We start from the raw sequence: 27,611 nt of genomic DNA, 5'->3' as shown, positions 1-27,611 counted from the left end.
AAAAATGGAATGCACTTGGGGAACAGGTTGTGGAAGCAAATACTATTCATACTTTTAAAACTAGGTATGATAGGGAAATGGGACAGGAGTCATTGCTGTAAACAACCGATAGCTAGAAAGGCGGGATCCAAGAGTCAATGCTCGATCCTGCAAGCACATATAGGTGAGTACATATAGGTGAGTACACACACACACACACACACACACACACACACACACACACCGTGTGTTCAATAGACAGCGCCAGGAAGCAAAAACAAAAAGCAGGAGGGAGTGGAGGAAATACAGTAGGCAAAAGACAGAGGTAATCCGGGATAGATGCAACAGGGTCCCGGAATGACTACATAAACAAAAAAAAGATTGGCAGAAAGAAAGTATGAAAATGATATTGCCTCCAAAGGAAGAGCCAACCGAAACTCCTACATAACCATATAAGAAGGAAAATGATAAAAGAAATATGTGAGGAGGTCAATGCCAGGTTCCATGGAGTGTTCACTACTGATTCTGAACAACTCCCGGAGCTAGATGAGGCAGCAGCACGTGATGAGGAACTACTAAATATTGAGGTAACAGCAGAGGAAGGAAGAATATAATTAGCATCACTGGATGTAACTAAAGCTACCAGACCTTCATCCTACAGGCCAGATAGAGTATCACCATGGATGTTAAAAGAAGCAGCACAGGCCCTCAGCATACCTCTAATACTAATCTTTAATGAGTCCCTTACAAGGGAGGAATTGCTCAGCTGGATGACAAAGAAATTTGTGAAATCCTAAAATACCAGTATGAGGCTATATACAAGGAAGATACTGAAGCGAAAGATAAGGAAGGAAATGCAGAATAGAACCAGTGAGGAGGAGAGGTGCCATAGGCACAATCAGAGAACATTGAACATCAAGGGTCCACGGCTGTTCAACATCTCCCAGCAAGCATTAAAAATATTATCGGAACAAAGGTGGACGTATTCAAGAGGCAATTAGATAAGTTCTTGCAAGACGTGCCGGACCAACCAGGCTGTAGGGGATATGGGGACGTACGGACTGCTGGATCAAATTATCGCAAGTCGAGGGCCAGGCTCGGGGAGTAGAACTCCAGTAACCCTCTCCAGACAGGATGAAGGTAAGAAAACAAAAGAGGAATGACTTAATGAAGTAGCAACTAAAAACGGTACTTGTGAGGTCATGAACAACATATACGAAACTAACAAACAAGAAGAGCAACGAGAAAGAAGTAGTCCTTGGCAGTAACCTGCACGACGTATGTGAGACCCATTCTGGAGTATGCGGCCCCGGCCTGGACCCCAAAGCCTTATTATTATTAATATCTTTATTGACAAAATTAATTACAATTTTGCCTAATCTGAGGATTTTGATAGTCTTATTAAAGTGAGGATAATGCTGGTATTCACTGTCACGCAGGACAGAGGGTCATACACAAGACAATAGGTCTAAACTGTAGGCTGAAGCACATATATATCATGGTTACAATCAATGTTTTAATGTATGGATATGTGAAAACAACTTTCTACTGTGCACTGCCACACAAGGGCAGGGATGGGTTCATAAGTGATGCAGCTTGGAAATAATATAAATAAAAATTGTTCTTCATTCTTTAAAATGGACAAGCAAATTTTGGATAAACTGTTAGGATGTCGTCCAGAACACCTGAGTCAATGAAATAGTTCCACAGTTGGCGGTACAAGAGGCCAGGAGGTCTAAAGTCCTTTACGGTTTCACATTCAACAATATAGTCACAAACAAAGCCAAACTTGGAATAGGGCAGAGGAACACGAGGCCCGTACCAGATCTACAAGGATTGACAAGGAAAGGGCATAAGAAAATGGATCTTAGAACTACTTTTTTCTATATGTATGTATGTATTAGTATATTTTGGTAGCAGTCTTTCTTGTAAACATATGTTTGTTAAATATGACCGAAAAAGTAAGATTAATATTTCTAACACGAATTTTCTCAATATTTCTTAAGTTTCTTTTTACTGTCGATGGTAATTGAAAAATCAATTCTCCAAAATTCATTTTTATTTCTAGTCTGACGCGACGCTTGAACGCGTTTCGTAGTAACGTATTACATTTTCAAAGACTTTAGTTTACACACACACAACTTGTAACCTGAAAACACTTAACAGAGTTTTACTAATTCTAACGCTAAACAGCTTGTCTTATATACTCGCATTTGGGTGAGGTGATATGTTGAAACAGTTTTGGATGAGGTGAACAAACTTTTGACCAACACAAGACAGAACACGGTTCAACGGGTATAAATTATATAAGTGAAAGGGAAGAATGGAAGTAACTGCAAAGGGCCTATTGGCCCATACTTCCTCTTGATGCTTCTATATTGGTATGGAGTCTTGAAGTGGGTAGAATATAGTTGTGCATTAATTGGCTGTTGATTGCTGGTGTTGACTTTGATGTGTAGTGCCTCGCAGATGTCAAGCCACCTGCTATCGCTGTATCTATCGATGAATTCTGTGTTGTTTGTTAAGACTTCTCTGGTGATGGTCTGATTGTGGGAAGAGATTATATGTTCCTTAATGGAGCCCTGTTGCTTATGCATCGTTAAACGCCTGGAAAGAGATGTTGTTTTCTTACCTATATTCTGAGTTCTTTGAGGCTTAAAGTCCCCAAGTGGACATTTGAAGGCATAGACGACGTTGGTCTCTTTTTAAGGCGTTCTGCTTTGTGTCTGGAGAGTTTTTCATGAGAAGGTTGGCCGTTTTTTGGGTTTTATAGTAAATGGTCAATTGTATCTTCTGATTTTTGTCTGTAGGGATAAAGTTACTATTAACAATATATTTCAGGACCTTTCCTCCGTTTTATGAGCTGTGGAAAAGAAGTTTCTGTAAAATAGTCTAATAGGGGGAACAGGTGTTGTGTTAGTTGTCTCTTCAGAGGTGACCTGTGAAGAGTCAACTAACACAACACCTGTACCCCCTGTACAAGGGGCGGGGGGGGGGGATATGTTCCGGGTAAGATTAAGTTGAACAAGACGACATGAATGAGAAGGTGAGACGCAGAACGTCACAGTAAGTTATGAAGTTCTTAACGTAGCCGCAGCGTAGCAGCAAGTGTGCTGAAGTTGTCACAAGAGCGAAACAAAGAAGTTAACAACGAACAGTTACTAAAGCAGGTGAGTGTCTTCGGAGAGTAGGTACACCCAGGTTCCTCCTGTGTGTACTCACTTAGGTGAGTACTCCCAGGTGCCTCCTGTGTGTACTCACTTAGGTGAGTACACCCAGGTGCCTCCTGTGTGTACTCACTTAGGTGAGTACACCCAGGTGCCTCCTGGGTGTACTCACTTAGGTGAGTACACACAGGAGGCCCGCATCCAGGCTCGGTGGCGCACCAGTAATTGTAATTCATTGGAAGAAGTGGATCGTCCGGAGGCAGCCATTAGAGGAACACACGTGAGGCGCCCTCTACACCACCCCGGATGTCCACACCACCTCTCACGCCCGCCCATAGGCACCCCGGGGCCCTCACATAGGGACCCCGGGGCCCTCACATAGGGACCCCGGGGCCCACACATAGGGACCCCGGGGCCCACACATAGGGACCCCGGGGCCCTCACATAGGGACCCCGGGGCCCTCACATAGGGACCCCGGGGCCCTCACATAGGGACCCCGGGGCCCACAACCCTCACACAGGGACCCCGGGGCCCACAACCCTCACATAGGGACCCCGGGGCCCACAACCCTCACATAGGGACCCCGGGGCCCACAACCCTCACACAGGGACCCCGGGGCCCACAACCCTCACATAGGGACCCCGGGGCCCACAACCCTCACACAGGGACCCCGGGGCCCACAACCCTCACATATGGACCCCGGGGCCCACAACCCTCACACAGGGACCCCGGGGCCCACAACCCTCACATAGGGACCCCGGGGCCCACAACCCTCACACAGGGACCCCGGGGCCCACAACCCTCACATAGGGACCCCGGGGCCCACAACCCTCACACAGGGACCCCGGGGCCCACAACCCTCACATAGGGACCCCGGGGCCCACAACCCTCACATAGGGACCCCGGGGCCCACAACCCTCACATAGGGACCCCGGGGCCCACAACCCTCACATAGGAACATTTTGAAAGCTTTGAGACGGAGGCAATAATTGAGATGTTGGATGCGTGTGGTGTATGTTGTCCGTACCCCGCCTGGGTCAGCGACGTCCCCCGCTCTGACGGGCAGGTCAGCACCCAGCAGCAGTACTCAGCACCCACCAGTACTCAACACCCAGCAGTACTCAGCACCCAGCAGTACTCAGCACCCAGCAGTACTCAGCACCCACCAGTACTCAGCACCAGTGATATAAAAGGTTGTTAAGTTTGCCGCGGTGGGGCAAGCCGCCCCAGGATGGGGGGTGGGGGGTGGAAGTGGGGGCTGAAGGGGGAAGGGGGCGAAGAGGAAGGGGATATGAAAAGAGTGAAGGGGGGGAAGGGGGAAGGACATGATGAAGGGGTTGCCAGCGGGTTATCTGGGTTAATACCCGCCACGGATCACCACAATCAACCCATCAACTGGGGTGTGAAGTGCCCGTATGTCTGTCTGTCCTGTCCAGGGTTAACAAGGCCGGCCACCTGGCACAGGATGCTCATACTTGCCCCCAGCCCCTCTACCCACCGTGTTGTGCTGGCGGCGGTTGAGCTCTTGCTCTTTGGCCCCGCCTCTCGACTGCCAATCAACTGGTGTACAGGTTCCTGAGCCTACTGGGCTGTGTCATACCTGTCAAGATCCAGTTCCACCAATATTTTCCTGGTGTAAGTTATGGTGTGTGTGTGTGTGGCGTGCAGGCGCACTGGAGGACTCGCCCGGTAAACGTGTTCTGGGCGCCTTCCTCGCCACCAACTTCTTAAGCTTTGAGTTTGGGTGTTAGTGTGTTACAATACTCCTCACTAGTCTCTTAGACAGTACCGTCGTTGGACTGGCATACCTGGAGCTTACCTGGAGAAGGTTTCGGGAGTTCTACTCCCCGTGCCCGGCCTGGGGCCAGCTCGACTTGTGGTAACTTGACCAGACAGGCTGTTGCTTGCAGCGGCCTGCAGGCCCACATCCACTACAGCCTGGTTGGTCCGGCACTTCTTGCAAGAACTTATCTAATTTGTTCTTGAAGAAGTCCACCTGTGTTCATCTCTTTAAGGAAAAGGTATTCTTATTCAGGCAATAATTTGTCTCACTTCTCACAGCTTTATCGTGGTCTTTGAACTATTATGGGTTGACGCCGTTTGATGTCTCCTCAATTTTGTATTTTGTCTTCCTCTTAAAAACAGTACAAGAGCGGGAACTTTGCTTCCCTGAACATGTTGTGTTATGTTGGTGGCGGGGCGAGGTTACTGGCCAGCCCGGGCCCCTGCTGGCAGACCTGGTCGCCAAGATGACCAGCTCCCGCCTCTACCCGCCTCCCTCTCAACCACTTAGTAGGCCTATAATATTTATAGTATAATTGTTGCTAGAGATGCATAAAAATAAATATATATTTAGTGAAATTCTGTTGATCGGGCAGTTACTTTCAAGGCCTACTTCCCTCCGACACTTGTCTGCCAGCCTCTCCTGCCTTGGAGGAGGGGGGGGGGGGCAGGATGGAATAGGCCTATTTGGTCAGGCAACGAGTAAGGTGAGGTGAGGTCGCCTCCTGGGGATAAAAATAATTCGGGTAAAGTGGTGGAGTGAGGTCTCTGAGGAAGCCACAGGTCACCAGAGGACCTGGGGGCCCGCACTGGGGGCCCGCACTGGGGGCCCCTAGTATCCACCCTTCAACCGTACCCCGGCCCCCTGGGATTGGTCAGCAAAGCGACAGCCTTGCTTCTTACGGGCCGGCGTTCAATTACTGATGGTCCAAGATGTTGGACATCCTTCCTTGACTCCGTCTTCTCCTCCCAGCCCCTATCCTATCCTCCTATCCCACCCAAGTGTTATATTGTCGTACTTGCTACTCTCCTCATAATTTCCTCACATTCCACAAGCATACTGCACTGGGAATACACACACATGTATATATATATATATATATATATATATATATATATATATATATATATATATATATATATATATATATATATATATATATATATATATGTATTAGGGGTACCACCTCTGGTGCAATTGCAGGGACCCACATCCTCGAAGAAGAAAACAAAGAGCATTCAGAGAAGATCTTGTGCATTCTCACTGAATACTTTATTCTTTTCCTCTCCTACCACCCCTATTATTATTTTGTATGTTTTGTTTTATTTTATTGCAATGCTACAGTTTACAGAGAACACACACACACAATATATATATATATATATATATATATATATATATATATATATATGTCGTACCTAGTAGCCAGAACTCACTTTTTGGCCTACAATGCAAGGCCCGATTTGCCTAATAAGTCAAGTTTTCCTGAATTAATATATTTTTTCAAATTTTTTTCTTATGAAATGATAAAACTACCCATTTCATTATGTATGAGGTCAATTTTTTTTTATTGGAGTTAAAATTAACGTAGATATATGACCGAACCTAACCAACCCTACCTAACCTAACCTAACCTATCTTTATAGGTTAGGTTTGGTTTGGTAGCCGAAAAAGTTAGGTTAGGTTAGGTTAGGTTGGTTAGGTAGTCGAAAAACAATTAATTCATGAAAACTTGGCTTATTAGGCAAAACGGGCCTTGAATAGTAGGCTGAGAAGTGCGTTCTGGCTACTAGGTACGACATATATATATATATATATATATATATATATATATATATATATATATATATATATATATATATATATATATATATATATATATACACACACACCTGGTTCTTAAAGAGTTCTTCCACTCCCCAAGCCCGAGGCTAGTTTGCCATGTATTAACTTGATCTAAAAAACTGTTGCTTGGCGCGGGCCGCAGGCTTACGACCTGTCTGGTCAACATAAAAGTCAAGAGACCATGCACAGTGTTTATCTTAAATGTCAACACTTGCAACACGAGTGACATTATGACACGGAGTGGTCAGTGTAGCCAGTGTTCAACACGCCATGAAGGCTGTGACCTGACCTTCCCCACCCCCCACCCCCACCCTCCCCCCCCCCCTCTCTCTCTCTCTCTCTCTCTCTTGCAACACGAGTGACATTATGACACGGAGTGGTCAGTGTAGCCAGTGTTCAACACGCCATGAAGGCTGTGACCTGACCTTCCCCCCCCCCCCCCACCCTCCCCCCCCCCCCTCTCTCTCTCTCTCTCTCTCTCTCTCTCTCTCTCTCTCTCTCTCTCTCTCTCTCTCTCTCTCTCTCTCTCACTCTCTCTCTCTCTCTCTCTCTCACTCTCTCTCTCTCTCTCTCTCTCTCTCTCTCACTCTCTCTCTCTCTCTCTCTCTCTCTCTCTCTCCCTCTCTCTCTCTCTCTCTCTCTCTCTCCCTCTCTCTCCCTCTCTCTCTCTCTCTCTCTCTCTCTCTCTCTCTCTCTCTCTCTCTCTCTCTCTCTCTCTCTCTCTCTCTCTCTCTCTCTCTCTCTCTCACCTCCCCCCCCGTGACCCCCGCACGGCTACGTCAAAGGTCACCACACGAGTCACCAGTTCTTGTCGTCCAATATATTCTAACGAGTCGTCATAATTAGTTCTACCTTAACCGCTGCACGACACACACCTGGAGCCGACCCGACCAGTCACTCACACGACCAGTCACTTGGACGACCAGTCACTAGCACGACCAGTCACTTGGACGACCAGTCACTCACACGACCACTCACTTGGACGACCAGTCACTTAGAGGACCAGTCACTCACACGACCAGTTACTTGGGCGACCAGTCACTTGGGCGACCAGTCATTCGCACGACCAGTCACTCACACGACCAGTCACTCACACGACCAGTCACTAGCACGACCAGTCACTTGGGCGACCAGTCACTCACACGACCAGTCACTTGGGCGACCAGTCACTCACACGACCAGTCACTTGGGCGACCAGTCACTTGGGCGACCAGTCACTAGCACGACCAGTCACTCACACGACCAGTCACTCACACGACCAGTCACTAGCACGACCAGTCACCCACACGACCAGTCACTAGCACGACCAGTCACCCACACGACCAGTCACTCACACGACCAGTCACTCACACGACCAGTCACTCACACGACCAGTCACTAGCACGACCAGTCACTTGGGCGACCAGTCACTCACACGACCAGTCACTTGGGCGACCAGTCACTCACACGACCAGTCACTTGGGCGACCAGTCACTTGGGCGACCAGTCACTAGCACGACCAGTCACTCACACGACCAGTCACTCACACGACCAGTCACTAGCACGACCAGTCACCCACACGACCAGTCACTAGCACGACCAGTCACCCACACGACCAGTCACTCACACGACCAGTCACTCACACGACCAGTCACTAGCACGACCAGTCACTAGCACGACCAGTCACCCACACGACCAGTCACCCACACGACCAGTCACTAGCACGACCAGTCACTCACACGACCAGTCACTCACACGACCAGTCACTAGCACGACCAGTCACTCACACGACCAGTCACTCGCACGACCAGTCACTCACACAACCAGTCACTAGCACGACCAGTCACTAGCACGACCAGTCACTAGCACGACCAGTCACTAGCACGACCAGTCACCCACACGACCAGTCACCCACACGACCAGTCACTAGCACGACCAGTCACTCACACGACCAGTCACTAGCACGACCAGTCACCCACACGACCAGTCACTAGCACGACCAGTCACTCACACGACCAGTCACTAGCACGACCAGTCACCCACACGACCAGTCACTAGCACGACCAGTCACTCACACGACCAGTCACCCACACGACCAGTCACTAGCACGACCAGTCACTCACACGACCAGTCACCCACACGACCAGTCACTAGCACGACCAGTCACTAGCACGACCAGTCACTAGCACGACCAGTCACTAGCACGACCAGTCACCCACACGACCAGTCACTAGTACGACCAGTCACTAGCACGACTAGTCACTAGCACGACCAGTCACTAGCACGACCAGTCACTAGCACGACCAGTCACCCACACGACCAGTCACCCACACGACCAGTCACCCACACGACCAGTCACCCACACGACCAGTCACTAGCACGACCAGTCACTAGCACGACCAGTCACTAGCACGACCAGTCACTCACACGACCAGTCACCCACACGACCAGTCACCCACACGACCAGTCACTAGCACGACCAGTCACTCACACGACCAGTCACTAGCACGACCAGTCACCCACACGACCAGTCACTAGCACGACCAGTCACTCACACGACCAGTCACTAGCACGACCAGTCACTAGCACGACCAGTCACCCACACGACCAGTCACCCACACGACCAGTCACTAGCACGACCAGTCACTAGCACGACCAGTCACCCACACGACCAGTCACTAGCACGACCAGTCACCCACACGACCAGTCACTAGCACGACCAGTCACTAGCACGACCAGTCACTAGCACGACCAGTCACCCACACGACCAGTCACTCACACGACCAGTCACCCACACGACCAGTCACCCACACGACCAGTCACTAGCACGACCAGTCACTAGCACGACCAGTCACTAGTACGACCAGTCACACGACCAGTCACTAGTACGACCAGTCACTAGCACGACCAGTCACCCACACGACCAGTCACTCGCACGACCAGTCACTAGCACGACCAGTCACTCGCACGACCAGTCACCCACACGACCAGTCACTCACACGACCAGTCACCCACACGACCAGTCACCCACACGACCAGTCACTCGCACGACCAGTCACTAGCACGACCAGTCAATCGCACGACCAGTCACTAGCACGACCAGTCACTAGTACGACCAGTCACTAGCACGACCAGTCACTAGCACGACCAGTCACCCACACGACCAGTCACCCACACGACCAGTCACTCACACGACCAGTCACTCACACGACCAGTCACCCACACGACCAGTCACCCACACGACCAGTCACTAGCACGACCAGTCACTAGTACGACCAGTCACTAGCACGACCAGTCACTAGCACGACCAGTCACTAGCACGACCAGTCACTAGTACGACCAGTCACTAGCACGACCAGTCACCCACATGACCAGTCACTCGCACGACCAGTCACTAGCACGACCAGTCACTCGCACGACCAGTCACTCACACGACCAGTCACCCACACGACCAGTCACCCACACGACCAGTCACCCACACGACCAGTCACCCACACGACCAGTCACTAGCACGACCAGTCACTCGCACGACCAGTCACCCACACGACCAGTCACTCACACGACCAGTCACTCACACGACCAGTCACCCACACGACCAGTCACTCGCACGACCAGTCATTAGCACGACCAGTCACTAGCACGACCAGTCACTAGCACGACCAGTCATTAGCACGACCAGTCACTAGCACGACCAGTCACTAGCACGACCAGTCACTCACACGACCAGTCACTCACACGACCAGTCACTCACACGACCAGTCACCCACACGACCAGTCAATCGCACGACCAGTCACTCACACGACCAGTCACCCACACGACCAGTCAATCGCACGACCAGTCACCCACACGACCAGTCACTAGCACGACCAGTCACTAGCACGACCAGCCACTCACACGACCAGTCACTAGCACGACCAGTCACTCACGACCAGTCACTAGCACGACTAGTCACTAGAGTCACTAGCACGACCAGTCACTAGCACGACCAGTCACTCACACGACCAGTCACTCACACGACCAGTCACTCACACGACCAGTCACTAGCACGACCAGTCACCCACACGACCAGTCACTAGCACGACCAGTCACTCACACGACCAGTCACTAGCACGACCAGTCACCCACACGACCAGTCACTAGCACGACCAGTCACTCACACGACCAGTCACCCACACGACCAGTCACTAGCACGACCAGTCACTAGCACGACCAGTCACTCACACGACCAGTCACCCACACGACCAGTCACTAGCACGACCAGTCACTAGCACGACCAGTCACTAGCACGACCAGTCACTAGCACGACCAGTCACAAGCACGACCAGTCACCCACACGACCAGTCACTAGTACGACCAGTCACTAGCACGACCAGTCACTAGCACGACCAGTCACTAGCACGACCAGTCACCCACACGACCAGTCACCCACACGACCAGTCACCCACACGACCAGTCACCCACACGACCAGTCACTAGCACGACCAGTCACTAGCACGACCAGTCACTAGCACGACCAGTCACTCACACGACCAGTCACCCACACGACCAGTCACCCACACGACCAGTCACTAGCACGACCAGTCACTCACACGACCAGTCACTAGCACGACCAGTCACCCACACGACCAGTCACTAGCACGACCAGTCACTCACACGACCAGTCACTAGCACGACCAGTCACTAGCACGACCAGTCACCCACACGACCAGTCACCCACACGACCAGTCACTAGCACGACCAGTCACTAGCACGACCAGTCACCCACACGACCAGTCACTAGCACGACCAGTCACTAGCACGACCAGTCACTAGCACGACCAGTCACTAGCACGACCAGTCACCCACACGACCAGTCACTCACACGATCAGTCACCCACACGACCAGTCACCCACACGACCAGTCACTAGCACGACCAGTCACTAGCACGACCAGTCACTAGTACGACCAGTCACACGACCAGTCACTAGTACGACCAGTCACTAGCACGACCAGTCACCCACACGACCAGTCACTCGCACGACCAGTCACTAGCACGACCAGTCACTCGCACGACCAGTCACCCACACGACCAGTCACTCACACGACCAGTCACCCACACGACCAGTCACCCACACGACCAGTCACTCGCACGACCAGTCACTAGCACGACCAGTCAATCGCACGACCAGTCACTAGCACGACCAGTCACTAGTACGACCAGTCACTAGCACGACCAGTCACTAGCACGACCAGTCACTAGCACGACCAGTCACCCACACGACCAGTCACCCACACGACCAGTCACTCACACGACCAGTCACTCACACGACCAGTCACCCACACGACCAGTCACCCACACGACCAGTCACTAGCACGACCAGTCACTAGTACGACCAGTCACTAGCACGACCAGTCACTAGCACGACCAGTCACTAGTACGACCAGTCACACGACCAGTCACTAGTACGACCAGTCACTAGCACGACCAGTCACCCACATGACCAGTCACTCGCACGACCAGTCACTAGCACGACCAGTCACTCGCACGACCAGTCACTCACACGACCAGTCACCCACACGACCAGTCACCCACACGACCAGTCACCCACACGACCAGTCACCCACACGACCAGTCACTAGCACGACCAGTCACTCGCACGACCAGTCACCCACACGACCAGTCACTCACACGACCAGTCACTCACACGACCAGTCACCCACACGACCAGTCACTCGCACGACCAGTCATTAGCACGACCAGTCACTAGCACGACCAGTCACTAGCACGACCAGTCACTCACACGACCAGTCACTCACACGACCAGTCACTCACACGACCAGTCACCCACACGACCAGTCAATCGCACGACCAGTCACTCACACGACCAGTCACCCACACGACCAGTCAATCGCACGACCAGTCACCCACACGACCAGTCACTAGCACGACCAGTCACTAGCACGACCAGTCACTCACACGACCAGTCACTAGCACGACCAGTCACTCACGACCAGTCACTAGCACGACTAGTCACTAGAGTCACTAGCACGACCAGTCACTAGCACGACCAGTCACTCACACGACCAGTCACTCACACGACCAGTCACTCACACGACCAGTCACCCACACGACCAGTCAATCGCACGACCAGTCACTCGCACGACCAGTCACTAGCACGACCAGTCACTAGCACGACCAGTCACTCACACGACCAGTCACTAGCACGACCAGTCACTCACGACCAGTCACTAGCACGACTAGTCACTAGAGTCACTAGCACGACCAGTCACTCACACGACCAGTCACCCACACGACCAGTCACCCACACGACCAGTCACTCACACGACCAGTCACTAGCACGACCAGTCACTAGCACGACCAGTCACTAGCACGACCAGTCACTAGCACGACCAGTCACCCACACGACCAGTCACTAGCACGACCAGTCACCCACACGACCAGTCACTAGCACGACCAGTCACTAGCACGACCAGTCACTCACACGACCAGTCACTAGCACGACCAGTCACTAGCACGACCAGTCACTCACACTTCCAGTCACTAGCACGACCAGTCACTAGCACGACCAGTCTTGTGGAGGTGCCCTAACAAAGGAGGGAGCGAGGCAGCTCCTGGTATCTCTGGTGCCACCAAACTATGGCACTATCAGCTGTATCACAGTCGCATAGTGCCAACACCCGGCGATAAGACTCGAGTGCCGCCAGGCGATTGTGAACCATTAGTGTACTGTAAACTGTACTCACGAGACTGAGGTTCTAATCTGATTTTATCGGGTACAAGTCACACCAGACTGCTGCTCCCCAATACCTGGTTGATACCTGGTTGATACCTGGTTGATGGGGTTCTGGGAGTTCTTCTACTCCCCAAGCCCGGCCCGAGGCCAGGCTAGACTTGTGAGTGTTTGTTCCACCAGGCTGTTGCTTGGAGCGGCCCGCAGGCCCACATACCCACCACAGCCCGGTTGGTCCGGCATAGATTTTAAGACTTCTTGACCTTGCCCGACCTGACGCATTTCGGGACCGTTGGCAGGGTCATTGGTCTGGCATTACGGGCAGTAACTGGGCACTCTTAAAGGTGGTCTATCCCTAACAGAATGCAGATGTGGTTTACACAGACTTTGCAAAGGTATTCGATAAATGAAACCATGGAGTGATAGCACACAAAATGTGGTCAGTGGAAATAACTGGTAAAGTAGGACGCTGGATACTCAGTTTTCAGTCGAACTGAACAGAAAGAGTAACAGTCAGCAATATTAAATCGAGTTAAAAGTTAACAGATAAAGCACAGTTAAAAGCTCTATACCTCAAGGTACAGTCCTTACACCACTGCTTTTCCTTATTCTAATATCAGATATAGACAAAAATACAAGTCACAGCTTCATATCATCCTTTGTAGATGACACAAAAATATGAATGAAAATTACCTCTGCGAAAGACATTGAAAAACTACAAGCAGATATTAATAAAGCATTCGACTGGGCAGCAGAAAATAACATGATGTTTAACAGTGATAAATTCCAGGTACTCAGGTACGGTAAAAATGAGGACCTTGAACATAATACAGAGTACAAAACACAATCAAATGTACCCATAGTAGGAAAACAGCATGTAAAGGATTTGGGAACAATGATGCCTGACGACCTAACGTTTACCGTACATACATTCCGGTAATTTGCTCCACAAATTTACAACCCTTTTCCTAAACCAGTAATTAACAAGGGCCAGAGTTCATCAAGCCTTTACGTGTCAATTTACGAAACCTGTACATCTTTCCTCGATCATGGTGACTTACTCAGTATTTATTCAACAGTTGAGGAGGTTGTAAAGTGTGCGAGGTGGTTGGTGGGCCAAGGTTATTATGTTTACAACCACCCCCGCGGCGCCTCCCACCTCATGAACTCTTTAGTACAAACTGAGCAGCCATCATGGAGGAAAGATGTATATGTTCCGTAAGTGGCCGCGCAAATTGATCAATCTTGGTCAACGTCTCTGATTGTAAACTTTCCCAAATTGTATCCATTGTTTCGTGTTTCATTTTGGGTTGATATATTTACACCCAATTACCTCCCCCCCCCCCTTGTTATCCTCAGCGTGTGGGCGTTGTTGCCAGGAACAGAACCTGACCAAGATACCTGGACCCTACCTGGAGAGGGTTTCGCGAGTTGTTCTATTTCCCGAGCCCGGCCTGAGGCCATCTTGAGGTTATCTTGAGATGATTTCGTGGCTTAGTGTCCCCGCGGCCCGGTCCTCGATCAGGCCTCCAACCCCAGGAAACAGCCCATAGCAGCTGTCTAACTCTCAGGTACCTATTTACTGCTAGGTAACAGGGGCATCAGGGTCAAAGAAACATTCTGCTCATTTGTCTCCGCCTCCACCGGGGATCGAACCCGGAACCTCAGGACTACGAATCCGAAGCGCTGTCCATCCAGCTGACAGGCGCCCCGGCCAGCCTCAACTTGTGATAACTTGGTCCAACAGGCTGTTGCTTAGAGCAATATCCACTACAGCCTGGTTGGTCTGGTACTTCTTGCAAGAACTTATCCAAGTGCCTCTTGAAGACCTTCACCTTTGTTGTTCTGACAATATTTCTAATGCTTGCTGGGAGAGTAATGAACAGCTGCGGGCCTCTGATGTTCAGTGTTCTCTGACCACAGATCACTTTGTGTAGTAGGCCTACTGTAGTGCCAAGCTGCTTATGACAACACAAGGTGATCAGTGTTACACTGCACAGAGCAGTATCTGGCACCAGCGATCCCCACCTCCCTCCACCGAGGCCTCAACCCTTCATGGCCGCTCATATTCTTATCAGTATGGCTAGAGTTGTTTAGGTTATGTGCCGTCAGTGTGAGATGTGAGAGTGTGCAGGAGACCAGCCAAGATTACTGGCCGAGCCTGGCCACACCTCACCCTCCCCACCACTCACAATACCCCTCACCTCACCACACTACACAATACCCTCACCTCACCACACTACACAATACCCCTCACCTCACCACACTACACAATACCCTCACCTCACCACACTACACAATACCCCTCACCTCACCACACTACACAATACCCTCACCTCACCACACTACACAATACCCTCACCTCACCACACTACACAATACCCCTCACCTCACCACACTACACAATACCCCTCACCTCACCACACTACACAATACCCTCACCTCACCACACTACACAATACCCCTCACCTCACCACACTACACACTACCCTCACCCTCGCCACCACTCACAATACCCCTCACCTCACCACACTACACACTACCCTCACCCTCGCCACCACTCACAATACCCCTCACCTCACCACACTACACAATACCCTCACCTCACCACACTACACAATACCCCTCACCTCACCACACTACACAATACCCTCACCTTACCACACTACACATGTTACTTTCCCTCACCACACCACGCCACACAACACCACACCCTCACATCACAATACTACACAGCACTCTCACCACACAATACAACAATACTGTCAAACTCCCAGGTGCCTATTTACTGCTAGGTAACAGGAGCATCAGGATGAAAGAAACATTTTGCTCATTTGTTTCCGCCTCCACCGGGGATCGAACCCGGAACCTCAGGACTACGAATCCGAAGCGCTGTCCACCCAGCTGTCAGGCACCATTACAAGACCCTCTCCACACCGTACACAGCACCCTCACCACACCCCCACCCACCTAGAGCATACCTGGAGAGGGTTTTGGGAGCTCTACTCCCGAGCCCGGCCTGAGGTCAGGCTCGAGTTTTGTCTCTTTGTCAATGACTGAAGACATTGAAAAACTACAAGCAGATAATAACAAAGTTTTCGATTACGCAGCAGAAAATAACATGATGATTAACAGTGATAAATTCCAGGTACTCAGGTACGGCAAGAATGAGCATCTGAAACATAATACAGGGTACAAAACACAATCGATTCTGCCAATAGTAGGAAAACAGCATGTCAAGGATTTGGGAATAATGATGTCCGACGACCTAACGTTTAGGGAACATAACCAAGCAAATAATGCGTCAGCCAGAAAAATGATAGGATGGATTACGAGAACTTTCAAATCCAGGGATCCCATCACAATGGTTGTACTCTTCAAGTCACATGTGTTGTCCCGTCTTGAGTACTGCTCAGTACTCACTTCCCCCTTCAGAGCAGGAGAGATTGCTGAAATAGAGGGAATACAGAGAACATATACGGCACGCATAGACGCGATAAAGCACCTAAATTATTGGGATCGTCTCAAAGCTCTCCAAATGTACTCGCTAGAAAGGAGACGAGAGAGATACGAAATAATATACACGTGGAAGATACTGGAGGGACAGGTCCCAAATCTGCACAGTAAATAACAACGTACTGGAGTGAACGATATGGAAGAAAATGCAGAATAGACCCAGTGAAGAGCAGATGTGCCATAGGCACAATCAGAGAACACTGTATAAACATCAGAGGTTCGCAGTGGTTCAACGTCCTACCAGCGACTATAAGAAATATTGCCGTAACAACCGTGGACATCTTCAAGAGGAAACTAGATACTTTTCTTCAAGGAGTGCCAGACCAACCGGGCTGTGGTGGGTATGTGGGCCTGCGGGCCGCTCCAAGCAACAGCCTGGTGGACCAAACTCTCACAAGTCAAGCCTGGCCTCGGGCCGGGCTTGGGGAGTAGAAGACCTCCCAGAACCCCATCAAGCAGGTATCAGTGTTTCGTTAAGTTCCTAGTTTCCACCATAACTAAGTACCGGGAAGTTATCAATGATAAACATATTATTTTCAGTTGCCCAATCCAAGATTTTATTTATATCTGCCTGTAGTTTTTCAGTGTTTCCTACAATGGCAATTTTTCATGCAGATTTTTGTATCATCTGCAAAGGATGACACGAAGCTGTGACTATCATTTTTGTCTATATTCGACATAAGAATAAAACATAGCAGGGGTGCCAGGACTGTGCCCTGGGGTACTGAGTTTTCTCACTGAACTTGGGCATGATCTTACTTGATTGACCATCACTCTCTGCATTCTTTTTGACAAAGTTTAAAATCCAATGCCCCACTTTACTCGTTATTCCTATTTATCTCATTTTATGGACTATCACTCCATGGTTACATTTATCGAAAGCCTTTGCAAAGTCTGTGTATACACCTGCATTTTGGTTTTCTTCTAAGGCTTATGTGATTTTGTCATAGTGATTGAATAACTGTGACAGACAGGATATTCCCGCTCTAAATCCATGTTGTGCTGGGTTGTGAAGTTCACTATTTTCCATAACACTGGAAATTTGATTCCTAATCACTCTTTCAAAGACTTATTATGTGTGTAGATAATGTAACTGGTCTGTAATTTTTTGCCAGAGCTTTACTACCCCCCTTGTGCAGAGGAGCTATATCTGCAGATTTAAGTGCAGCTGGTACCTCCCCTGTATCCAGGCTCTTTCTCCATATTACTTACCATATTCTCATATATTACCATATTCTCCATATACCATATATATATTCTCCATATACCATATATATTCTCCATATATACCATTACCATATTCTCCATATTACACTATTGGCACTTTACATTTGTTTATGAATATTGCATTCCATGAGTCAGGCCCAGAGTGCATGGGCATGTTGTCAATTTCTCTTTGAAAGTCATATGAGTTCGTGTTAGTTACGGTTATATTATCTGGATCACCACACCACACAACACCACACTGCTCAACATTCTCACCGCACCACACTACATATGTTGCTTTCCCTCACCACACCCTCACCTCACCACACGAAACCACACAACACAACACCCCTACCTCACCACACCATACAAACCTTCAACATACCACACAACATCCCCACCTCACCACACTCCTCACCACACCACACAACACTTTCACATCACCACACCATAAAACACCCTCACCTCACTACATCATACAACACCCTTACCTAACCATACAACACAACACCCCCCACCTCACCACACCGCACAGCACCACACCTGACAAACAACTTCACCACATCACACCTCTACCTCACCACACCACACAACACCCTCACCCCACCACACAACACAACACCGTCGCCACACCACACAACACCGTCGCCACACCACACAGCACCCTCCCCACATCACACCGTCGCCACACCACACCACACCGTCGCCACACCACACAACACCGTCGCCACATCACACAACACCGTCGCCACACCACACCACACCGTCGCCACACCACACCGTCGCCACACCACACAACACCGTCGCCACACCTCACCACACCGTCTCCACACCACACAACACTACACCGTCGCCACACCACATAACACTCTCACCACACCACAGATCACCACACGACGCCACACCTCACCACGTCACACCACACGACGCCACACCACAGATCACCACACAACACTACACCGTCGCCACACAACACCCTCACCACACCACACGACGCCACACCACAGATCACCACACAACACTACACCGTCGCTACACAACACCCTCACCACACCACTGATCACCACACGACGCCACACCTCACCACACCACTGATCACCACACGACGCCACACGTACCTGTTGGCGCGCGAGAGTGAACCAGGTCTTGAGGACGAGATCCAGCCTGGTCTTGTGGAAGGCCTTGGTGGTCTTGATGCTGATGAAGAGGTGGTCGAGGGTGGTGGTGGGCTTGGCCGTAGCCGTGGCCACCAGGGTGTTCAGCAGCCCTCTCTTCCTCTCCTCTTCCTCCTCCTCCCTCACGCCGGGCTCAGGCTCCTGCACCGGCTCCTCCCCCACCAGGGTGTTCTCCACTCCCGCCGGCAGTTCATAGTCTCTGTTGAGGGACCTGGGGGCTCTGTCGGGCCATGCGTGCAGGACAGGAAATTTCTGGGCGGCAGCAGTGGCCCTCTCGGACCTGGCCGCGTCCCGAAGGCCCTGAGCTAAATTTTGGAAGACCAAGACACAAACAGTGACTGCGGCACACCCTAGACCCACTTGCTGCAGCAGACTGCGGAGCTTCACCCTCATTGTCCTCTCCTGCGGCCGCATCACATCGGGTCCATCGCGCACTCCCACACACTGATCGCGAACTGGGCAGGTAATTCACAGAGCATGACAGACAAGCGACGCTGCACAACCTCTCCCACACACGCCGCGATAGAAACTGACATCACATTTCGTCTCCAACCCTGTTGCTCCAGCCTCGCGCGCAGTTGCCAACCAATGTTATTTAATTTTCTCCTGGAAACCCAATAAACATTTCCGCTCTTTATTCAATAGACTTATACTCAACTCTTAAGCACTTATATTCAACTCTTCTAAATAATGATAACTATAAGATGTGAGAAAACAGCGACATGGTCTTAATTAATCGTGAAACAAACTCGTGAAAATGTGACTGATAAGGGTGTTGCCATAATGTGGTCAGTGCCGTTCCAGGGGACATAAACATACATGTATTCCATTCAGTTACAAAGTGAAATGTATTAAATAATGTGTTTTGTGTGGTTGTTTTGTGTGGTTGTGTTGTGTTTTGTGTAGTTGTTTTGTGTTATGTGTTGTGCTTTGTGTGGTTGTTTTGGGTGGTTGTGTTGTGTTTTGTGTGGTTGTTTTGTGTTATGTGTTGTGTTTTGTGTGGTTGTGTTGTGTTTTGTGTGGTTGTTTTGTGTTATGTGTTGTGCTTTGTGTGGTTGTGTTGTGTTTTGTGTGGTTGTGTTGTGTTTTGTGTGGTTGTGTTGTGCTTTGTGTGGTTGTTTTGTGTGGTTGTGTTGTGTTTTGTGTGGTTGTTTTGTGTTATGTGTTGTGCTTTGTGTGGTTGTGTTGTGTTTTGTGTGGTTGTGTTGTGCTTTGTGTGGTTGTGTTGTGCTTTGTGTGGTTGTGTTGTGTTTTGTGTGGTTGTGTTGTGCTTTGTGTGGTTGTGTTGTGTTTTGTGTAGTTGTTTTGTGTTATGTGTTGTGCTTTGTGTGGTTGTGTTGTGTTTTGTGTGGTTGTGTTGTGTTTTGTGTGGTTATGTTGTGTTTTGTGTGGTTGTGTTGTGTTTTGTGTGGTTATGTTGTGTTTTGTGTGGTTGTGTTGTGTTTTGTGTGGTTGTTTTGTGTTGTGTTGTGCTTTGTGTGGTTGTGTTGTGTTGTGTTGTGCTTTGTGTGGTTGTGTTTTGTGTGGTTGTTTTGTGTTATGTGTTGTGCTTTGTGTGGTTGTGTTGTGTTTTGTGTGGTTGTGTTGGGTTTTGTGTGGTTGTGTTGTGTTTTGTGTGGTTGTGTTGTGTTTTGTGTGGTTGTGTTGTGTTTTGTGTGGTTGTGTTGTGTTTTGTGTGGTTGTGTTGTGCTTTGTGTGGTTGTGTTGTGTTTTGTGTGGTTGTGTTGTGTTTTGTGTGGTTGTGTTGTGTTTTGTGTGGTTGTGTTGTGCTTTGTGTGGTTATGTTGTGTTTTGTGTGGTTGTGTTGTGTTTTTGTGTGGTTGTGTTGTGTTTTGTGTGGTTGTGTTGTGTTTTGTGTGGTTATGTTGTGCTTTGTGTGGTTGTGTTGTGTTTTGTGTGGTTGTGTTGTGTTTTGTGTGGTTGTGTTGTGTTTTGTGTGGTTGTGTTGTGTTTTGTGTGGTTGTGTTTTGTGTGGTTGTTTTGTGTTATGTGTTGTGCTTTGTGTGGTTGTGTTGTGCTTTGTGTGGTTGTGTTGGGTTTTGTGTGGTTGTGTTGTGTTTTGTGTGGTTGTGTTGTGCTTTGTGTGGTTGTGTTGTGTTTTGTGTGGTTGTGTTGTGCTTTCTGTGGTTGTGTTGTGTTTTGTGTGGTTATGTTGTGTTTTGTGTGGCTGTGTTGTGTTTTGTGTGGTTATGTTGTGCTTTCTGTGGTTGTGTTGTGTTTTGTGTGGTTGTGTTGTGTGGTTGTGTTGTGTTTTGTGTGGTTGTTTTGTGTTTTGTGTGGTTATGTTGTGTTTTGTGTGCTAATGTTGTGTTTTGTGTGGTTGTGTTGTGTTTTGTGTGGTTGTGTTGTGTTTTGTGTGGTTGAGTTGTGTTTTGTGTGGTTGTGTTGTGTTTTGTGTGGTTGTGTTTTGTGTGGTTGTGTTGTGCTTTCTGTGGTTGTGTTGTGTTTTGTGTGGTTGTGTTGTGCTTTCTGTGGTTGTGTTGTGTTTTGTGTGGTTGTGTTGTGTTTTGTGTGCTTGTTTTGTGTTTTGTGTGGTTGTGTTGTGTTTTGTGTGGTTGTGTTGTGTTTTGTGTGGTTATGTTGTGCTTTATGTGGCTGTGTTGTGTTTTGTGTGGTTGTGTTGTGTTTTGTGTGGTTATGTTGTGCTTTCTGTGGTTGTGTTGTGTTTTGTGTGGTTGTGTTGTGTTTTGTGTGCTTGTTTTGTGTTTTGTGTGGTTGTGTTGTGTTTTGTGTGGTTGTGTTGTGTTTTGTGTGGTTATGTTGTGCTTTATGTGGCTGTGTTGTGTTTTGTGTGGTTGTGTTGTGTTTTGTGTGGTTATGTTGTGCTTTCTGTGGTTGTGTTGTGTTTTGTGTGGCTGTGTTGTGTTTTGTGTGGTTATGTTGTGCTTTCTGTGGTTGTGTTGTGTTTTGTGTGGTTGTGTTGTGTGGTTGTGTTGTGTTTTGTGTGGTTGTTTTGTGTTTTGTGTGGTTATGTTGTGTTTTGTGTGCTAATGTTGTGTTTTGTGTGGCTGTGTTGTGTTTTGTGTGGTTGTGTTGTGTTTTGTGTGGTTGTGTTGTGTTTTGTGTGGTTGTGTTGTGTTTTGTGTGGTTGTGTTGTGTTTTGTGTTGGTTTGTTGTGTTTTGTGTGGTTATGTTGTGCTTTCTGTGGTTGTGTTGTGTTTTGTGTGGTTGTGTTGTGTGGTTGTGTTGTGTTTTGTGTGGTTGTTTTGTGTGGTTATGTTGTGTTTTGTGTGCTAATGTTGTGTTTTGTGTGGCTGTGTTGTGTTTTGTGTGGTTGTGTTGTGTTTTGTGTGGCTGTGTTGTGTTTTGTGTGGTTGTGTTGTGTTTTGTGTGGTTGTGTTGTGTTTTGTGTGGCTGTGTTGTGTTTTGTGTGGTTGTGTTGTGTTTTGTGTGGTTGTGTTGTGTTTTGTGTGGTTGTGTTGTGTTTTGTGTGGTTGTGTTGTGTTTTGTGTGGTTGTGTTGTGCTTTCTGTGGTTGTGTTGTGTTTTGTGTGGTTGTGTTGTGCTTTCTGTGGTTGTGTTGTGTTTTGTGTGGTTGTGTTGTGTTTTGTGTGGTTGTTTTGTGTTTTGTGTGGTTGTGTTGTGTTTTGTGTGGTTGTGTTGTGTTTTGTGTGGTTGTGTTGTGCTTTCTGTGGTTGTGTTGTGTTTTGTGTGGTTATGTTGTGCTTTCTGTGGTTGTGTTGTGTTTTGTGTGGTTGTGTTGTGTGGTTGTGTTGTGTTTTGTGTGGTTGTTTTGTGTTTTGTGTGGTTATGTTGTGTTTTGTGTGCTAATGTTGTGTTTTGTGTGGCTGTGTTGTGTTTTGTGTGGTTGTGTTGTGTTTTGTGTGGTTATGTTGTGTTTTGTGTGGCTGTGTTGTGTTTTGTGTGGTTGTGTTGTGTTTTGTGTGGTTGTGTTGTGTTTTGTGTGGTTGTGTTGTGTTTTGTGTGGTTGTGTTGTGTTTTGTGTGGTTATGTTGTGCTTTCTGTGGCTGTGTTGTGTTTTGTGTGGTTGTGTTGTGTTTTGTGTGGTTGTGTTGTGTTTTGTGTGGTTATGTTGTGCTTTCTGTGGTTGTGTTGTGTTTTGTGTGGCTGTGTTGTGTTTTGTGTGGTTATGTTGTGCTTTCTGTGGTTGTGTTGTGTTTTGTGTGGTTGTGTTGTGTAGTTGTGTTGTGTTTTGTGTGGTTGTTTTGTGTTTTGTGTGGTTGTTTTGTGTTTTGTGTGGTTATGTTGTGTTTTGTGTGGTTGTTTTGTGTTTTGTGTGGTTATGTTGTGTTTTGTGTGGTTGTTTTGTGTTTTGTGTGGTTATGTTGTGTTTTGTGTGCTAATGTTGTGTTTTGTGTGGCTGTGTTGTGTTTTGTGTGGTTGTGTTGTGTTTTGTGTGGTTGTGTTGTGTTTTGTGTGCTAATGTTGTGTTTTGTGTGGCTGTGTTGTGTTTTGTGTGGTTGTGTTGTGTTTTGTGTGGTTGTGTTGTGTTTTGTGTGGTTGTGTTGTGTTTTGTGTTGGTTTGTTGTGTTTTGTGTGGTTGTGTTGTGTTTTGTGTGGTTGTGTTGTGTTTTGTGTGGTTGTGTTGTGTTTTGTGTTGGTTTGTTGTGTTTTGTGTGGTTGTGTTGTGTTTTGTGTGGTTGTGTTGTGTTTTGTGTGGTTGTGTTGTGTTTTGTGTGGTTGTGTTGTGTTTTGTGTGGTTGTGTTGTGTTTTGTGTGGTTGTGTTGTGTTTTGTGTGGTTAGTTACCTTACCTTGGAGATGTTCGGGGCTTAGTGTCCCCGCGGCCCGGTCGTCGACCAGGCCTCCTGGTTGCTGGACTGATCAAACAGGCTGTTGGACGCGGCTGCTAGCAGCCTAACATATGAATCACAGCCTGGTTGATCAGGTATCCTTTGGAGGTGCTTATCCAGTTCTCTCTTGAACACTGTGAGGGGTCGGCCAGTTATGCCTTTTATGTGTAGTGGAAGCGTGTTGAACAGTCTCGGGCCTCTGATTTTTTGTTTTTTTGCAGGGGTGTTCCTGCGCGGGCCCTAAGTCTCTGGCTGGCCCACTAAATGTTGATTGTTTCTGTTTTACTTGGGCGGAGTGTGAGTATTTATTACTCGTATGGTCACTTCATTAAGATTTTGCCATATGTGTTTAACAACTTCTTCTGCTCTGTTGAATCTAAGTTGAAATCTTAATGGGTTTGTAACTATGCTCTGTGTTAGATAATGTTCCAGTGGTCTGTCGGGCATTTCTCCACAGTGCGGGCCTCTGATTGTTGATAGAGTTCTCTCTCAGAGTACCTGCTGCACCTCTGATTTTCAACGGGGGTATTCTGCACATCCTGCCATGTCTTCTGGTCTCATGTGGTATTATTTCTGTGTGCAGGTTTGGGACCAGCCCCTCTAACATTTTCCACGTGTAAATTATTATATACCTCTCCCGCCTGCGCTCAAGGGAGTACAGTTTTAGGCTCTTTAGTCGGTCCCAATAGATTAGATGTTTTACTGAATGGACTCTAGCAGTAAAGGATCTCTGCACGCTCTCCAGGTCAGCAATTTCTCCAACTTTGAAAGGTGCTGTCATTGTGCAGCAGTACTCCACTCTAGAGAGCACAAGCGTTTTGAAAAGTATCATCATCGGTATAGCATCTCTAGTGTGAAAAGTTCTTGTTATCCAACCTGTCATTTTTCTTGCAGTTGTGACGGCTACTTTATTGTGTTCTTTAAAGGTAAGGTCTTCCGACATGAGTACACCCAGTTCCTTTACATTGCCTTTTCGTTCTATGTTATGATTTGTCTGAGTTTTGTACGTGGTTTCCGTTTTTATATTTTCATTTTTTCCATAGCGCATGAGCTGGAACTTATCATCGTTAAACACCATATTATTTTCTGTAGCCCATAGAAAGACCTGATCTATATCTGACTGGAGGTTCGCCGTGTCCTCTATGTTGCCTACTCTCATGAAGATCCTAGTGTCATCTGCAAAGGATGATACAGTGCTATAGGTTGTGTTCTTGTCTATGTCCGATATGAGGATGAGAAAAAGTACTGGAGCAAGCTCAGTACCCTGGGGGACTGAGCTCTTCACGGTTGATGGGCTGGATTTTATTTTGTTGACTATTACACATTGGGTTCTGTTGGTCAGGAAATTGTAGATCCATCTGCCTATTTTTCCGGTAATTCCTTTTGAACGTATTTTATGTGCAATAACACCATGGTCACATTTATCAAAAGCTTTTGCGAAATCTGTGTAAATTACATCAGCGTTTTGTTTGTCTTCCATAGCATCTAATGCCATGTCATAGTGGTCCAGCAACTGCGACAGGCAAGAGCGCCCTGTTCTGAAACCATGTTGTCCGGGGTTATGGAGATGCTGTGATTCCATGTATTTTGTGATCTTACTTCTTAGCACTCTCTCAAAAATTTTTATGATTTGCGATGTTAGTGCTATCGGTCTGTAATGTTTTGCCTCTACCTTATTTCCTCCTTTATGGAGTGGTGCTATCTCTGCTGTTTTTAGTATATCGGGAATAACGCCAGTATCTAGGCTTTGTCTCCACAGAATGTGGAGGGCCTGCGATAGTGGTTTTTTACAGTTCTTGATGAATATGGAGTTCCAAGAATCCGGGCCTGGTTCAGAATGCATAGGCATACTGTTTATGGCTTCTTCAAAAGGTCACGAGGTCCACTATTTGTTAAGAATCCCGAAATATTTAAATTCACTCGATTTGTAGTTTTCAGTTTTAACTGATCAACTAAATGTTGAGTTATAAAGGTCTTCTGCGAACCTTGGTCAAAGAGACCACGAGTGGAGCTCCTAGACTCCTTGTTGATTAATTTTAATTGAGCGGTAGGTAATGCAATTGTGTTACACGACTCAGTTGTAAGTACACTTATGTCCTGATGTACTTTACAATACTGTACAGATGTAGATTTAGTAGAATTTTTATGAGTATTCGTTGCTCTTGATTGATCACTACCATACAAGGTATAAAGTTGTCTACCTTTGTTGCACACACGTAAAGTGACTGTACAGCTATAAGGGTCATGGGAACCCATGCACTTAGTGCATCTGTGTAATTTTTGTAGACGTTTAATCCTAGAAATAAGGTCTGTGTAGGTACTACACTTGTAAGTGAGGTGTTCCTGATTACAGAACAAACACTTTCTCCTGAAGGATTTGTCGTCTTAGTAGGCGTATCAACCACAGTCTTAGAGGGAGTTACAGAATACGTACCTATGTTACTACTCTTGTTTCTAGCAAAGAAGTAGTAGATTTGATTTTGTGTTTATTAGACTTAATTGAAGTCGATTTTGGTGTTACTGAATTCTCAGTATTAGGCTGCTTGGGCTCAGGTTTAATTCTATCATGAGTCTTTAGCCTATTGACCGTGATTCTCAATCCCTCAAATATTTGCTCTAGGGAGAGAATCTTGGTTTTGTAATGTAAGCAGATATCTGCTAAAATATTACGAGGAAGTTTCCTCTGAAGAAGTAACTTGAGTGACCATTCGGAACCTGATACATTAACTTTAGTGCCTAAAGCTTTCACAAGAGACTCTACTTCCAACCGGAAGTTCTGAAGGGAGTCTGGTCTGCTACTGGGTGAACTCATGTCTAATAATGTATATAAATAAAAATGGAAATGTTTGTTTGTTCAAAATCACTAATCTCTGAAATTTCTTCACCGATTGCTTTGAAATTTTCACACAATGTTCCATTCGCATCCGGCCAGGTTTTTATATATATGCTATATAGATGTCACGTCTGTGACGGTAAAAAAACATGCTTTTTCTGAAAAACTGTTTTTCATGTGAGGGAAATCTTCGAAACCTCTTCACCGATTGCTTTGAAATTTTGACACAACGTTGCATTCGAATAGGCGCGTCTCTTTATATATCTACTATATACATTCCTCGCCTGTGACAGGTAAAAACATGTTTTTTTTGAAAAACTTTGCCATCTGTTGGACGTAGGAGCAACACACGCTGTTATCTCCGAAAGTTCTTCACCGATTGCTTTGAAATTTTGACACAACGTTCCATTCGAATACGTGCGTGTTTTTATATACCTACTATATAGATGCCACACCTGTGACTGGTCAAAACATGCGCTTATGAAAAAACAGCGCCATCTGTTGCACGTAAGAGCAACATACGATATACAAAATATGTTATGATTCCATTTCAATATTTCCGATTGCATTGATAAATTGAATTTTCATAGATTTTTATTTATTTTCATTTTGATTTAATTATTTTGTGTGACGTTGCACTGT

At 47.6% G+C, this 27,611-nt stretch overlaps 1 protein-coding gene across 1 annotated transcript in view; it reads right to left on the bottom strand.

Annotated features, from left to right (window-relative positions):
* The window catches only part of fng (Fringe glycosyltransferase), a 102,144-nt gene extending 82,220 nt beyond the window's left edge, over positions 1-19,924 (bottom strand). The window contains exon 1 of the mRNA XM_069300851.1: positions 19,328-19,924. Within this exon, the coding sequence (XP_069156952.1) occupies positions 19,328-19,798 (471 nt within the window). The 5' untranslated portion in view covers positions 19,799-19,924. The remainder of the gene's footprint in view (positions 1-19,327) is intronic.
* Positions 19,925-27,611: the final 7,687 nt, after the last annotated feature.

Source organism: Procambarus clarkii, chromosome 44 (genome assembly GCF_040958095.1).
Source record: "Procambarus clarkii isolate CNS0578487 chromosome 44, FALCON_Pclarkii_2.0, whole genome shotgun sequence".
Lineage (NCBI taxonomy): Eukaryota > Metazoa > Arthropoda > Malacostraca > Decapoda > Cambaridae > Procambarus > Procambarus clarkii.
The sequence above is the reverse complement of the archived record's forward strand: the minus strand, read 5'-3'. Positions and strand labels throughout refer to the sequence as shown.